We start from the raw sequence: 17,064 nt of genomic DNA, 5'->3' as shown, positions 1-17,064 counted from the left end.
CTATAAAAACGTTGGAGAAATATTTAGTTACATTCACAGTGCGTTTAGAGTTCGTTAAACTTTACTAATTTTTGTTATACCTTAACTTGCATAGCAGAATGAGTTAAATATAAATAACAATAAATTAAGTAACATAATCAACTGTTATTTTAACCATTAATTATTTAACTACGTTTTATTATAAACACTTAATATACTTTACGTATCTTCTGGAAATATAATGTTGAGTGAAATATACACAATTCGTGCAAATTTACTAGTTGTAGATCAGAATATTTATTAAAACCGAAATTTAAAAACGCACAGTAAAGAAAAGAGCTATGGTAGATATGTTATTTATTATTATTGATAGTTTAGTTAATATACCCTTAAGGATTATATTTTATTTTTATAAGCTGGTTTTTTAATACACACCTCCTTGTTGATGGATCATTTAAGGGCATAAAAACTAAAGTAGATTTTTTAAGTGATAGCCATTATTATGGTGCATCATCACTAAGAATTTCATCCCTTAATTCTTATTATAGATAGCTACAACTTTAGAATTTTTAGTTACTTATAGTGTAAAACGTTATAACATGTTGTCTAAAGTTTCACTTTTATTAACATTAATAATATTTGGTATTTTATCTATGGAAGAAACAATTCCTCTTATTTACGGATATTCCTACACCTGCCGGCCCTATTGGGCTGTTGTGTCTCAAAAAGGTAGAAGAGATTATTGTGGATAACGACCTGCCAGTATGAAACTAATACATATGTACATATGTACTACATACTCAGCCTATGAAGTTACCTAATCGCTGAGTCACCCAAAAGGCCTGTGCTCTCCCTCAAAACCCATTCTACTCAAAGGCTCTTTCTTTGCCTAACCTGTCTATACTTTAGAGGAGCTAGACCATAGGAACAGCTGGGGTACTTTTTCCCGATCGACGGTAATACCGCACTAGCATGTTTTCTAAATTCCAACGCACTAATAACTGTCTTTATGAATATATAATTTAATTACTAAATTCCTGCTAATATTTACAAGGAAAGTCACTTTTTTATCGATTCCACCTTTCTTTAACTCAAAAACCACCGTTTTATTTGGACATAAGTTGTATAATTCATTTACACGTAATTTAAAACTCAAAACACTGTTTCATTTGTTATAAAATATCCTAAGAATATTTCGAACAGCTAAAAAAAGTTGGTAATAGTTAATGTATTTATTATTACAAATTATATAGTAACATTTTTAGTTATAAACCTTCATAAATATGCATAAAACAACAAAGCCAATAATGAAGAAGTAGGACCTGAGTATATATTTAAATATTGAATACAAAAATAATAATATATCACAATAATAAATGTTTACATGACGCGATAACATAAATAAATATAACATCAGTTTAACGATAATTAAATATTAACAGTCAATAAGGACGTAGAAAAATCAATAACAGCAAATAAAATTATAACAAATACAAACATAGTAAACAATGGTCTCCCTGTAATGGTGATATAAAAGCAGAAGAAGTCAATACTGGTATGAAAAAGAATTATTTGTCTTTCATAATTTCAAGATCATAGTAGTGTTATACAATTTTGTAACATACAACGAAAGCAAATGTCCAAAACCCTGTTATCCTTTCAATTTTCCACCGTCATTAACAAGTTGTAAACAAAGAATAATAATATGGTATTGCCTATTACATGGAAATTCAAATATTCAAAATGCACTAGGGTTTAAAGATTCCAGGTTGACTATTTTTAAAGGTTCTAAAATTTATGATCAATTTAAATTTTCATGAACGTTTTAAATATTACGATAAGAGATTTTCAGGTAATTAAAAAGAGTATGAGTTACAATGCTTTAATTATTATATTAAGATTACAGTTTTAAAATAAACCTTTTTAATAGTTCATATTATGGTCCTCAAGAGTTCTGATACACTCTGATGGAATATTACAGCTTAGTTGTCGCCAGCGATATAAATTATTTAATTGCATTCAATAGTTGAGCATGTCCAAAAATAAATAACTTTAACTAACATACCGGTACCTCATTTTTAGCTACAGGTACCTTTTTCAGTGTCCATTCATCCACTGTTAGTTTGCAGCAGTCTGTTGTTAGTTCTCTGATAAGTTTCCATTGTTTTGTCCACCTTATCTTACAGCAACATAAATATTGGCAATGAACTATGCAAACTTGATAACAGATAACAGTGTGCTTTGTTAGATAAAGTGAATGTTCGTTTTGTTCTAACTTATGAAGAAAAATAGGTAAGAAAATACACTTGAAGAAATTTAATTTGCAGGTGTCCAGTAGATACAAGAGAGGAAGGTGAGTGAGTAAGGTGAGTGACACCTCTTATCTTAAAATAAAAACCACTACCACATTTGCAAGTTAAATGATACACATTCAAAGTAAAGACTTAATAAATAATTTTAAAATCTGGGAGGATAGTTAAGTATGAGGCAGACAAACCAGGTTAAAATTTCCTTTTGTACCACATAAAGTGGTACCTTTTCTATCATAATATTTATTGAAATAAATAATTTAATAATTCCAATGGTTGCCACTGCTGTACAGAATGCCACCACCGTTACTTGTATCATTTACTGTATCATGATCGAACACCTTCAACCCATGCTATACAATATGAATACGTAATATCAAGAGCCACTCCAACAATGTGATTAAAATCTATAAGCAGACTCTTAAGGTCAGACGCCATTACCGATACTTATATAATTGATAGATAGTTCCAATAACGGATCGAATATGTTTATAGTCCAAGAAAATAGAACCAATTTGTATCATATGTGCAATATAGTTTTTCGTTAAATGAATACAGACATTTCTACTAAGAAAGAACTGCATCGTCCTCTGTGCTATTTTTAGTGGATATCAAAAGATAGTAGTAAATGGGTGAAAAATAGAAAGTAATCAGTGTTTGTGTGTATTTTTTTAATTTTGTAGCTAGAAGTTGACAGTAGGATTTTTATTAGCATAAATACGTTAAAGAGTGTTAATCATATATTAGAAATATAATTTCAAAATTTTCATAATTAACCTGGAACACGAACGTTCTAATATTTTTCTTTACGAAACGATTTAATGATTGTAAATAAAACTGACTGCGGGTTTTTAAAATATTATTTACAAAAAAAATCAATTTTAGCAAGGAGTTAAGCAAGAAATAATTTTAGCTGTAATACGGGACACATCATTGCAAGCATGGCCGTATGGACAGTTACTGCTCCCCACTTTCCTCCTCACCTGGCGGTGGCGTTGCCACATTGTCATGTAAACATATGCTTAGTATGAGGCGACACATGATTCGTTCCGGTTGTTTATATCCGTTTTGTTCTCCGGCGTTCGATTATTCTGCTTGATTTCTGCTTATTTTATTATTATATTTTACTCATGTTCTGTGTCGTAGTGTAATTACGTGCTAATTTATCCGTGAAGGTAAAAGATTCACGAAGATAGATGAGAAGTAAAGATGAGTAGTAACGACTGATCGATAGTTGAATACAAACGATTATCCCTTCCCAAGTTACAGCTTGCATAATCGTGCCACAACCTACGCTTGCATTGATATGTATGGTACTATAGTTTCTCCATACCTAAACTCTCCCCCATTATGAATAAACTTTGGAACATAATGTACCCCTAATTGTGTGTTCCAATTATGTACAGGGGCAGTTATGATCCGTTTTGCATTGTTGCTGTTGATTGGACTTGCAGTAGCTGCACGGCAAAAAAATAGTAAACAACAGTGTAAATCTGTCAAAACCATAGACATATCTCTCAATGAAGTAAGTATCTTCTCTTGAAGCTGAAAGGTAGTATTAACTAAGATTATTAATGGAATTTACCTTTAAGTTACGATTATTATATTATATATTTTATGGGGTATACTATTGTTAAGCATGGCATTATGTAAAACAATTCAAATTAAGTACATTAAAACTCGTCAGTACAATTCACACCAGTTCTCCCACTGGCAAACGACATTATAATTATAATATTCAAAAGGTCTGAAACTGCACATATACTCTAAGGTTGCAAAAATAATATGCCCTTTACTCTCCACAAAAACTTGCTTAAGTCATTGTTAAAACAATTCAGATGATTAAATTAGTTTGCATGGCAGTGAGACAACAAAATCCAAAATAAAGAATTGATTGGGTCTCTCAAATAAAAGTTATATCTGGGTACTTTATTTACACATGTTATATTTAATCTCGTTGATTGTAAAAAAGCTCTAGAAGAACTAAAGAAGATATTTTCATGCTACTGAAAGCTTCTATACCAACCATAAGATTTCTTCTTGTGAAGCATACATCCATTATTTATATATCTCCACTGCTAATATTTATTTACTCCTCTGCAACTTTTTATTTTGTTGGAATGGTTGATTTTTGGCTTCTATCATTGTTGTAGGTAGATAAAATACTATATTTTAAATTATGAGAGAACTATTATTTTCTGTTTTTGAACTGTAGCACCATCGTGTCAATTACTTTCAAATGTTTTTGTTTTTTTCTGTTTGCAGATTTTCTGTAACCAACCTGTCTTCCTCACATTAGTGGAGAAGTTACCGGAGTGGGAACTAATTGATAATGTCTGTGTAACCCTGTTCCCGTTGCCAGATGATCCCAGCACTTTCATTATCTATTCCTCTCGAGTTTAGTAAGTCTTGTAAAAATTTTGATACTTTCAAGTATTTAGCTTTTTTCAGTAAAACATTTCTAAAAATATCTTTACTCCAGATCATAACTTTTTAAAAAGTTTGTTTTAGACGATGAAGGGTTTGTTGGGGTAAAACGATTTTTATAAACTTATTATTATGAACTAAACAACGTGTCTGCTCGCACCAACCAGTAAAAACACTTTGTATCCAGAACTCACGAGCTGTGTTATAACCTGTGTTGTTTAGTTCTGTTCATAAAAATTAGTATTATTATAATTAAGTGCTTATTTTGGAGATGTTATTCATGGCTTTGACTCGCCATGTATTACAGTGTTTCTGAATTCTGTGTGTCCTAGCCTATTGGTACAATATGACTTGTAATATAATTTTAAACAGAGTTTGTAGTCTATTTGTTTGGTTACTTGTCCAACTGATGATGTTTATGATGTACTATACTTATTCTGCGGTGTCTACCCATGTGTTCAGAATGATACTCTATAAACCTCTTAAAATAATACGTATATTGAAAGAAATTGACCGAACAAGAGTATGGTATACTTAGACAAGGGGACGCTCATGTTCCCTGGTAAACCAAGAAAAAATCACAGTCGATAATGATTCTATAGTATCCAGGCAACGACTGCTTCCTTTCTACAACAGTAGAGGATATTGGTATTAGTTTTATGAATGGGACACGGTCTCTGGAAGAATACGGGCACTATAGCTATACGGATACAATATGAAGAACCACATGTCTGTAAAGTTGGCAATGTAACTTTAAAATATTCTTATAAATGAATACTTTAATAAAACTACATACATCGTCAGTACTTCGTTTGTGCACGTTTCCTGGGCACATAAGAAATCAATTTTGCTATCGTTTGTGTACGTTTGTTCATGCATTCTTTGGAGGATGTTTGTGCTCAGTTCCTTGGTGGATAAAAAAAGGAATTTCAAAAGTACTGCGTTTAGTGTTTTTTTAAATAGACTGCTGATTTTGTTCATTTGCTGTTTGAGGTTACAACTAAACGGATTTAAGTCCATAAGACTGGTACATTTAAATTTATGTGAATAACTTTCCTAGTTCCTTAAATACCACAAAAATATACATTGATCTAACTCTGTAGAAACTCTAAGGTCTCGTCTTCCGACAGTTTGTGGCCTCTATCGTGTCCCTCTTTTTAACTTCTCGAACTCACAGATCTTCCATGCGGCAAGTACCAGGATTTGGGCGTATTCAAAACTTGAGTTCCGATATTAGGATCTCCCGGAATTTGGCAACTGCCATCCTATAGCTTAATTCCGAACTGTAGGAACTGCCGGCATGCTGTATCTTCCGACCTCTTGGAGCTCCAGATTTCCGGCTGCACTTGGCATTTTGAAATTTAAGGTCGATTGCAGATTTCAAGTCATAAAGGCACTTACAGCTCTCTAAGAGTTCCTGGTCTGCGGAGGCTCCCATTCACAGGAAGCTCTCAACCCTCCAGGTCCTTATCAACTCCCACTTTTAGACAATTTTCAACTTCTGGCAGATCGAGGTCTTAGGGCGTTTCTTGGCCTTTACAAAATTCTGCCAACTCTTCCTTTCTGAGACCTCATGGTTTATAAGATCACTCACCCTCTATCACATTCCGCCGATACTTAGCCGACTCTGACAGATTCTAATCTTAATCGCACGGCCTCTTGAAGATTGTGGTCTTTGGTCCTTCCATCTTCGAACTGGAAGCTCCAAACCTCTGTCAGTTCCCGGCCTTTGGAAGCTCTCTGGTATTAGGAACTCTTGGTATTGGATCCGCATCCGTAATAGTGATGATGCACAAATATATAGAGAAGTTGTTTACATTTACACACTGAGATACGTAGATTTGATATCATGCAGCTGATAGAAATAAATTGTGGAAAGAGAACACCGAAATAAGGTCTTTTAGGGGTTAGGTTTCTATATCGGGCTGTCTCTGGGATATAACAATAAGATCTGAAGATGATCTTTAAAAGTATATTATTTTATTTTGATGCTGAAAAGAACATTTTACTGAAAAAAGCGTCTTATTGTTTATACAACACAAAAATAAAAAAGTTTAGCTAACATGTACAGCTTTAAATTATATTTTACTATAATGTTGAGTATACACTGTGAATTTTAAACAACTTAGAGCACATATAGGTGTAAACAGGTAGATTTTTAAGATACGAAGGAATTAATGCAGTTCCGACAGAGTTTTTGACAGTTGAGGCTGCAACCACACTGATTGACAGTAACAGTTCGAACAACTCCAATTTTACTGAGATATTTGACTATAGTAGGTGGTGTAGGAATTACGTATATATCTAATATTTTAACTAATCAATAAAATCAAGTGTAATTAAATTTCACTTTTGACATATAGATATAGTAACTGAGAGTAACAAAGCACAAATGTACTGTTTGTAGATACTTTGTTTTTTCACCTTTCATTATACGTATTCTCTCATATTGTATTATTTGATTACTTTTACGCGTAGAGGAAATTGAAATAAGATTCATATCATCAGATAAAAATGTTAATCTAATATTAGTAACCCTTAACCTGCATTTGTCGTATAAACACAGTGGTGTGTGCGTGCTTAACAAAATAAATGCAATATGTAGTAGAATGTAGTACCAGTTAAGCGGCCTTACATAAAAATTATTTATTCAGTACATTCCTATGTTAACCCTGCAATTTCTCAATGTTCAACACATATAGGTGAATTTGTACCAGTGTATATTTGTTAGGTTTGGTGCAAAAGAGGCGCTATGTGGTAAACGGTACAAGGTTTAACATGGTAACCGAATATTTTTGGGCAATTTACATCTGAATTAAAAGGTTTAACATAATATAACTTATTTGATTTTCATCTAATATTTTACATAAATATTTACTAATATAATCTGGATTGAATATTACCCAATAAGAAAAAAATATTTAATAACTCTAAACATTTTTTCTAGCTAAACTATCATGTTTCGTTGCTTAATCAATTACTATTTTGCAGTTGCGATGGCTCCAACGAGGTTGTAACTACAATTGCTACTGATATTACTACAGGAACATATCGAAGAGCAAGTAAGAATATTAAATGTGTTTATTTAGAATTAATTTAGACAATATAAATGACACATGAGTATTAAAACCTCTGTAAAACTTGTTACATTCAATAAGGAAAATCAAGTAATGAGCTGAATTGTAAGATAATTTAAAGCATTAAATATCTAAAAAGTATTTTTAACGTTTCTAATTACTTTTACTTTATTAATTTACCGCTGCAACTTTAGCAAACCAACATAAATTTTACAATAGACTTATTAAAAGAAATGAAACTTAGTTTTCAAATACAAATTAAATTCTTTAACCAACACATGTATTATTACGAAATACGATTAATACAAACAGAACTTGCACTAAAAACTCGATCCACCTCATTAATTTATCTAACACCCTCTAGTTATGCTTGGGATGCAATGAAAAAATTGAGCTACAATTAATTAGCGATTAGCGGTTGATAAACGATTACAACATGCCAAAAGATATATTAAAGCAAATAAAAAATAGTTAAACGATTTTGACGATACAATACCTGAAAATTATCTTCTTTAAGTAGATGCAAATAATTTCTACGGTTGTACTTTAACGTTAAAATTGCCGTACGACGAAATAAAGTGTATGGATCCAAAAACTTTACGAAATTACAGTGGAAAGACACAGTTTTGAAACTTTCGGGAGATGAAGATTTTTCATATTTTTTAGAAGCTTATCTAGAACATTCTGAAAATTTGTATGAAAGACATAGAAACTTATCTCTTGCTCAGAACATTATAAAAACAAGTTGTGCATAACTTTACTATAGAAAACGGAGTATGTCGTTCATTCGAGAAATTTGAAAAGTTGTAATTGCTTTTGACCAAAAACCGTACATGATATAATACATAGAACACAAATATAAGGACCAAAGCGGTAAGCGACTTCGAAAAAGACTTTTAAGCTGATGAAAACTTTTGTCTTTGGAAAGAGTATGGAAAGTGTTTGAAATAGATGTGATATCAAACTAGGCAATGAAGAATTTTCAATAAAACAATCGAAGAAAACAAACTTCAAAAGCTTCACAACTTTCGCTAAACCGCATTGCGAGCCACATGTACGAGTAAAAGCTAAATTTAGCAAACCAATTTACATATATTTTCTGTTCTTGACCTTTACGAATTGCATATGTACGAGTTTTATTACGATAAATCGAAAAAATATAATTCAGATACGAATCTTGGTTATATGGATACAGACGGCTATCTTCTGGAGATGACGAAGGAACCTTAAAAAATTGTTAAAGAAAATTTGGTCGAGTTTAAAAGGAGTGATTATACGAAAAATCACGAATACGTTAGTACAAAAAATAAGAATGTTATCGATAAATCGAAAGAAGAGCTGAATGGTAAGATATTAGAAGAATCTTGTCGTTTGTGATCGAAGATGTAGTCGTATAAAAATCTTGATAAAAATCTAGTTAAATACAAAGGGATTAATAGAAGCTTTGTAGATAAAGCGATGTCAACAGAAAATCTAAAGAGATGCTTGTTCGGAAATACTACAGAGTTTAGCTAAATTAATGTTATATAAAGCTATAAACACGAACTTTACACTGCGATAATGAACAAATTAGCGTAATGTTCCAAATATGAAAACGAGTTGTCTAGGAAAATAGGACTGAAACATTACCATATGGCTATAAAAACTATGTAAAAACTGATATGTTAGAAGATTTAAATAACATTAGGAGCTTTGAAAATTAAATATGTTAAAGAATTTATATAAATATTGCTTAATAACTTGAAAAAATCTCTTTTTTCTATTTGTAAAATTGTAATAATGAAAAGAAGAATATAGTGGTATTTAACCTAAAATTCTGTTCGTTTTGCCTAATTTTGTTAATTTTCAAATTCTCGATTAAAACTTTTTCCCACATATAAATGGAGGCTCAAAAGAAATTTTCAAAATATAAAGCGTTGAAAGATTTGAAAGAATTTTATAAAGACATAAATAAGACATAAAGACTATACTATTATTGTATGGATTTTAATCATAAATATAGAAAATAATTGTTTGATTGTTGGAATCATAAAATGCCATGTAAAAATAATAAGAATGCATATTATAGAAATTGTAAAAGAAAATGTAAAAAGTACATTTAGAGGAGAAAGAATATATCCGTTGTGAAGAAATTAAAAATATTTTATTATTTCACAATTAACATTATAGCAAAGATAATAACTAAGTATATTATAGTCACCACTGGGCACAGCAAAATCTGATGTGTCACTTCAATCTGGGCAGCCTTATGGGTGTCCAGGAGCGGCACATCATTAACCGCAAATGTCGAGATTCTGGGGTTCATGGGAAATTTGATAGATCTAGTCTACTGTGGGAGATGACTGTTGGAGTTGGTGGGTTTTGTTCCCTATCCTCAGAGGTTCTTGTCAACCTCAACAAGGGTGTGCCACCCCCTACCTACTTTGACTGGAGAGGCTGGTTCAGAGCTGGCCTCCCTTTCTTCCGGGGAAACGATACAGTGACTTTGAGATGTAGTGCCCTAATTCTTCCTCAAGGATCTCGATAGGAGGCGGCCCCTATTCCCTAACCTTACCCATCCTGAATATCCTGTCACTCCGGAAGCAGGGCAAAGGTTCTTACAGGACTTAGTGCAATTTATAAGCTTATTGTTCTAAGAGAACAAAAAAAGAATTATAGAGACTGTATTAGAAATATTTCCTATAAAACAGTTCCTTGTGAGCGTGGAAGAATTAAACAATATTCATGTACTTTTCGTAAACATTTAAAATCAAATTATGATAAAAAGAGTTTAATAAAATGTATTACCATGTAATTTATATGTTTTATAAATAATGTAATATTATATCATATTTTAGCAATGACAATAATTTCTAATTGAGGGTAAAAACTATTTTGTAACCCACTTTTTAACGATTTTTGCTTCCATTTGTTGTGATCTAAAAATCAAAGAATAGAGATCAATTCATTGATAAAAACTGTACAAGGGATGAAGATTTTTAAACCTCTTAAATATTTACATCACAATGTAAGATTTTATCGTCATCGTCTGTGTTTAATATAATTGTTTGCCTCGTATTTCCATATTATAAAATTTTACAAACATCTTTACCTTTGAACGAAACTTTATTATTTTCATCTCAAAACCGTTAAAGTATTTTTGTTATTAAATTTCAGTTGTAGTTGTAGTGTAGATGTAAAATGGAGGATCTGAACAGTATTCCTCATCATAAATGTTTATTTAAAAAAACGGGTTACCTCTAAAATTTTGTCTAAATAACTATTCCCCTATTTCGGAATATAAATTTTAACCTATTCCAATAAGATTACCAATTTTTTTATAACAATAACTGTATGTAAAAAGACATTAAAAATATTGTTTAATATACAAATATAATTTGCATGTTACTTAAGTTTCATATGATTATCAGTTGTGAAGACAAAGTACAATAAACTGTTTTCTTGTTTCAGATCCTTATTCTACTTTCACACAATACGTGTTCGGATATGCAGGCTGTGATACATATCTCTTATATAATTGCCCGGAATTTGGAGGTGAGTTGGAAATTACCATAATTGGTAATTTCATAATATAGGGTAAATGTTATGGGATATTAAAATATTAAAAAAAACATATTGAAAATAACAATTCTGTAAATTTAAAAGTACAGAAGATCATGACTCTTAAAATTGTTGTAATGTAATTCATAGGATTGATCATCAAATAAAAAAAAAAATGTGTAAGTTAACAAGAATTTTACCGTTATAAAAGCAAGCGTGCACTACGATTATAATATTATGAACCATGAACTTTTTGAAATAGTACAACAGTACCATATTAATTCAAAAATTGAGATGAAAATTGTAAGTTCTGATCTTCAAAAATTACCTTAATAATGTGCTATTCGTAGGCTTAAAATCAATTTACAAGCATTTAAAAGTTAATCCAAAAAGCTAGGTTAAGAAGTGAGGCTTCTATTGATTAGTTTCTCTATGGCTCCTCCACATAACAATCCTCCACATAAAATAATAGGGTGAAAAATGCCTTATGAAATCAATGAATAAGGCAATTCTTCTCTCAGCACATCCTCACTCCTTCACATATCTTGCAAATATCAACTATAATGGTATGAAAGACGACTTAAAAAGACTGTGGAAATAGTAAGGCTCTTCGAAGCTTGCTCCTCCACACCTCTTTTTCATAATGTTAATCTTGGGAAAAGAGGATATAAACTTCAAAATGTGACTTTGAACAAATCCAGCCTAATGAGGTAAAGCTTCTATGAGCTTCTTCACATCTAAGCAGCCTGAAAAAGCATTCCTCACATCTAATATTTCAATATTGGTCCAATCTCTGAATAATCTAGTTAATTAAGAATGTTTTTCATGAAATAAAGACAAATTACTTGAAATAAAAGCTTCAAAACTACATATTTACCTTTGAACCAATCTACCTTTTGCTAATACATAAATATGTAAATGATTCTGAAACATTAGCAACTTTAATAAATGGATTGATCTGTTACAGATCTAAGCTGCACACAAAAAAACAATCTAACAAAACGAGGTAGAACAATAATGGAAACAAATCTGTATAATATCTTCCTTGCGCACAATAAACGATTCATTCTGCGTGAAATTTTGCCACATTTCTCATTACAGGAAGGCTTTAAGTGCTTATTTATTTTTTCTTTCTACGGCAACTCTGTCACTATAAAATTGTTACGACAAAAGTTGAAGTACAATAATAATGCAAAAACTAACCACTATTGCAATAGTGTAAAATACAATAATAAAAAAATACCAGTAATATAACAACAATTGTCAAAATTATTCATCAATAATGGTTTAAATCAGTATACAAAAATGTATACGTTCCTCTTATTCTGAAAACATGTCTTTATTCCAAGAACCTTATACTACTTCTCAATTTTTAATTTATATTTGGGCCGTTGATACAAATATCCGTAGTATAAACAGCCTAATCGAATGATTGAGATGAAAAGATGAAATAGTTGTTGTTTCTACGAATCTATTTGTAATTATGTCCTCATTTTCTTAATATGGATCTTTGTAACAAAGAAACTTTTGATTTCACTTTTATTTTCTTTATTAAGTCGTATCTTTGTCACAAAGTTTCGTAAAGTGAAAGAACACTCTATTATTTATTATTTTTTCGGACAGAGACGTTGAGTCAGTGATTGGTAGTTTAAACTCTTCACTGAAATTAAAAATTAACAATAGGGCCTTTGAGACAACAATTCGTAAACTAAAAGAGCTGCGCCCTCAGCCACTTTCAGAGTCTCTTCTCACACCTGGTCGATTGGTCATCCAAGCGGATGATGAATCTGTCTCCAGAATCGCCGTAGTTGCGCTGGAAACCGGTGTTTGAGGCATGTGAGGAAGTCGGAAAAAGCATACTTAAATATGCTGTTTAACCTTTCAATCCCATTCTGCGTTCTGCCACCAACCTCCATTCTTCCCGCGTAAACCTGCAGCGCTCTATGTTGATGTGGTCGAAAAACTGCGGCATCGTTTGTCTCCTTGCCGCTCTCTCTACCTCCGCTCTCACTGCAGTTGTCAAATATACTCTAATTTCTCGAACCTAAATTCTATTTTGACATAACATATTCTATACCTCAATCTTCCAGGAAAAAAGCGATGGCACCTGATTTATCCCTTGCTACTGGATGATCCCTACTGACCCACAATCGATCAGCGCACCCAAACGTTTCGTTAAATGTTTGAAATCTGTTGTATTTTCTGCCCGTTTAAAACGCTTAAAGTTGGGTTATTTCTTTAGGCCCTTGCTTCCAAATCCAGTAGATTACTGGTTACATTTTGTCCCTGACCCCTTACTGTTTTGTGCCACCGCTGCTTCGAATATAATCTTTGGCGATCAATAAGACACCATCTTTAAGAGTGTTCCATCAATGGTCTAAATAAAATACTAATCATAAACAAAAAAACTTCCTTTTTTGGAAACTGCTACTCCAAAGATGTGAAATCATCTTAGAAAGTGTTTACTGTTTAGGCTCTTAAATGACACAAATTTCTTTATTCGTCGTATCACATTTGACTTTTATCTAAGTACATTACTCATGAATGGAATTCGATAAGCAGGAATTCTCTAGATCATACCAAGAAAGTTGAATGTATTAGGTAAATAAAATGTATGAAAGCTATTTCAAAAATACAAGACATCCAAAAACATCACGTTATATATTGTAATTTCTGGTCAGTATTGGTTTATTGAAAAATTTTCAAAAGGTTGTACGCAATTTAGCCATGTTGTTAGTGAAATTTTACCTTTCAAATGCGGGGGTTTTCCATAGAACTGATGTCCAATAATAATATTAATAATACGTTTTAAATATTAACTTTTGTACAGGTATTACAATATTATTTTTAATTTATTGTACAGAGACGTATTTGGATCTCACTATATTCGGGACCTCCTACGATTGCCGTCCTATTGGCCTGTCTTGCTTACGGAAGATCGAGGAGATCGTCATAGACAGTGGACTACCTTACCCGGAATTCTACGTCCTACCGATGAAGTTGCCTAATCGGTGTGTGACACAGCAAGTTTGCACGTTACCACCAAACCCATTCTCTAACGCAGTGTCAAAATATCGTAGCCCCATATTGTTCTAAAGGTAAATGAAATATTTTTATTTTGTAAAAACTTTATTTTATTGGTGTTATTTTAAACTAGTGGTTTATTAATGATTGGTAAAAAATACAACGCATTAAGGCTGTATTGGAAAAGAACCATCATATAGCTACAATGGTATATATTTAAATTTTAGTCAAATTGAAACTAATTATTACTTATTCAGGTAACGCAGTATGTTTACATTTGCTAGTTTTTAGAGAAAATTACCTCGTGACTCATGCGGTTACCTCGGAAGGTATTCTTCGTTGTATTTACTGTCCAAGTATTTTCCTTTACATTATTTTGTGATTGGCGGATGTAGTTGAACTATGTATTCATATTATATAATTACAAATTCAGTGATTACAATTCGTAATAAACCCTAGTCAGACATGATTATAAAACACTAAAACACTTGTAGGTTGTCATTAAATAAGTGTATCAAGTCACGTATGGCAACAAATGGTTTCAGTCTTTGTGGGTTTTTTTATTTTTCAAAATTTTAATTATTGGTTCAGAAAAGCAAGATCATTTGTGAGAATCAACTTTGCATATCCGGAAACCTCATGTTTAGTAAATACCAGAAGGTTAAACTGGAACATGAGTGCTTTTAAAACCAGATAATTTAGACATATCTGAGAAGATGATCGTGTATATGAAACAATCATAGTTTAATAAAGAACGAATATTATAGGTTATGCAATAATTTCCATTGATTTCAGGATAGGTCTTCTCCAAACTTACATTGATTTCACTAACTAGCTGCAAGAACGGAAGGACAAGTTAATATAATTTCAATAAGGCTAGCAGGCTAGTGCAATACCTACAAATTCGTTAAAGCTAAACACGAAGAGGTTTTGAAAAATCTATTTCATAAGATATATGAACAACAATAACTTAAATTGTTATTGCACGAGTCCCTTCAAATTTGTAGTATAGAGAAGACTGATGTTCAGTAGTATGCCTGAATGCTTGATTTAAGTTGTCGAAATTTTGATTTTTGGAGGTTTATAAACAATTATTATTTTAACGTTGGCCTGGGAGAAATTGGATTCATAATGAAAATGGGGAATGTTATCGAATGACATACATCTCTTCTTAATGAATCAGTAATGAATGTTGGATTTGGTGCGACAGGAATTATTCAGATCTTACTCCATCAATAACTCCAATGAGACCTTTACCTTGTACCATATCCAGAGATGTATTTAAAACTTTTTAAGTCATTAATTAAAGTAAATAGTAGTAGTAAAACAATTATACAACCAAGATACACATTCACACATACGCATGTGTAATATTTGTATAATATTTGTATATATTATGTATGTGTAATGTGTGCGTGTGTGCGTGCGTGTATATGTATGTTGTATGTAAATTTTAGTTAAGACCAGTTTCAATAGACATATAAACCTAAACATTGGTTATTAGTATCTATTGGCTATTAGAAAATATATCTAAGAATACGTTGTGTTAAATGACATTTCATGATAAATTAACACCACCGTTATATTGGGGATGTAAAATACAAGATAATTAAAAACAATTGTTTCAAATAAGAAAATCTATGTTAAGATTTTATGTGAACAATTAACATAGATTTGGCCAGCATGAATAATGCGTAATAATAATATTCAATGAAAATAAAGAAGTCTAGAACAGTTTGAAGAGCTGAAGTCAAACATCGTAATGTGGAATGTAAGAAATGTAGTTATAATGATCTCTTGCTGTACCGTAAGGGGTATACATATTTACTGATGTACTGCCACATAGTTGACAGTGAAACAAGACGTACTTGTGTGTTCCAAATAATAAGCAACAATTAATCAGTTCATCATTATAGTTATTATATTATGTTTGATTACTTTTCATTAACTTAGAGTAAGTATTATAAGATATAAATAAGAGGTCTTAAATGTAAGTTTAAGTATAATGTTTTCTATTAGTAATTTCTCCTTATTGTTGCTTTATACATATGAAAGACTTTAATACTAAGCTAATTGAAAACTTTCAATAAATTTTATACTACTAACCTTTAAACTTTTTCAGATAGTTAAGATGAAAAAACTCTCACACGCTATAATGAAGCAGCGCAGTCGAAGTTGTGTGGGAGAGAAACAAATCGTCGAAATATAGTAATAAATAACGAATACTCCTAAATTAACTTAAAAATAAAATAAAACATTTGTTATTGAGTTCCTTTTTATAAAAACCTACATTTATATTTTTAAATGTAAATATGGAATAATCGAAAATGTCAAAACTTAAACAACAATAACATAAATATGAGATATTTTAATCATTTATGGTTTGTTGTAATTAAAATAAATTAAAATTTCAACGTAGTTAATACTTCAGAAAATTATTCATCCAGACAACAGGCTGTAATGTTCCTAAACACTTGACCTATATCTTATATAAGATATACAAGTGTTGTTACGATGAAATAAAAATGCTAAGATAAATTAGTTAACACATGCATAAATATAAACTTTATTAAAATAAAAAATCTATAATTTAAAATAATAACTATATAACATGATAATCTATATGTTTTCAAATAACTTTTTTAGAGTTATAGTATACATTTTATTATTTTACTTTTGTTTGAAATATAATACTGTACTGCTTGCAT

The 17,064-nt window shown here is 31.1% G+C and overlaps 1 protein-coding gene across 1 annotated transcript; it reads left to right on the top strand.

The window, feature by feature from the left end:
• The first annotated feature begins 2,236 nt into the window (after window positions 1–2,236).
• Window positions 2,237–16,624, top strand: LOC124369263. The gene is made up of 7 exons (XM_046827162.1): window positions 2,237–2,345; window positions 3,695–3,813; window positions 4,554–4,690; window positions 7,707–7,777; window positions 11,243–11,326; window positions 14,196–14,430; window positions 16,479–16,624. Exons 2-6 carry the CDS (start codon window positions 3,703–3,705, stop codon window positions 14,426–14,428), a joined length of 636 nt encoding a protein of 211 aa, XP_046683118.1. The 5' UTR covers window positions 2,237–2,345; window positions 3,695–3,702; the 3' UTR covers window positions 14,429–14,430; window positions 16,479–16,624.
• The last annotated feature ends 440 nt before the right edge of the window (window positions 16,625–17,064 follow it).

This window comes from Homalodisca vitripennis, chromosome X (assembly GCF_021130785.1).
Source record: "Homalodisca vitripennis isolate AUS2020 chromosome X, UT_GWSS_2.1, whole genome shotgun sequence".
In the NCBI taxonomy this organism is placed as follows: Eukaryota; Metazoa; Arthropoda; class Insecta; order Hemiptera; family Cicadellidae; genus Homalodisca; species Homalodisca vitripennis.
Note: the sequence above shows the minus strand (reverse complement) of the source record. Positions and strands in the feature narration are given on the sequence as shown.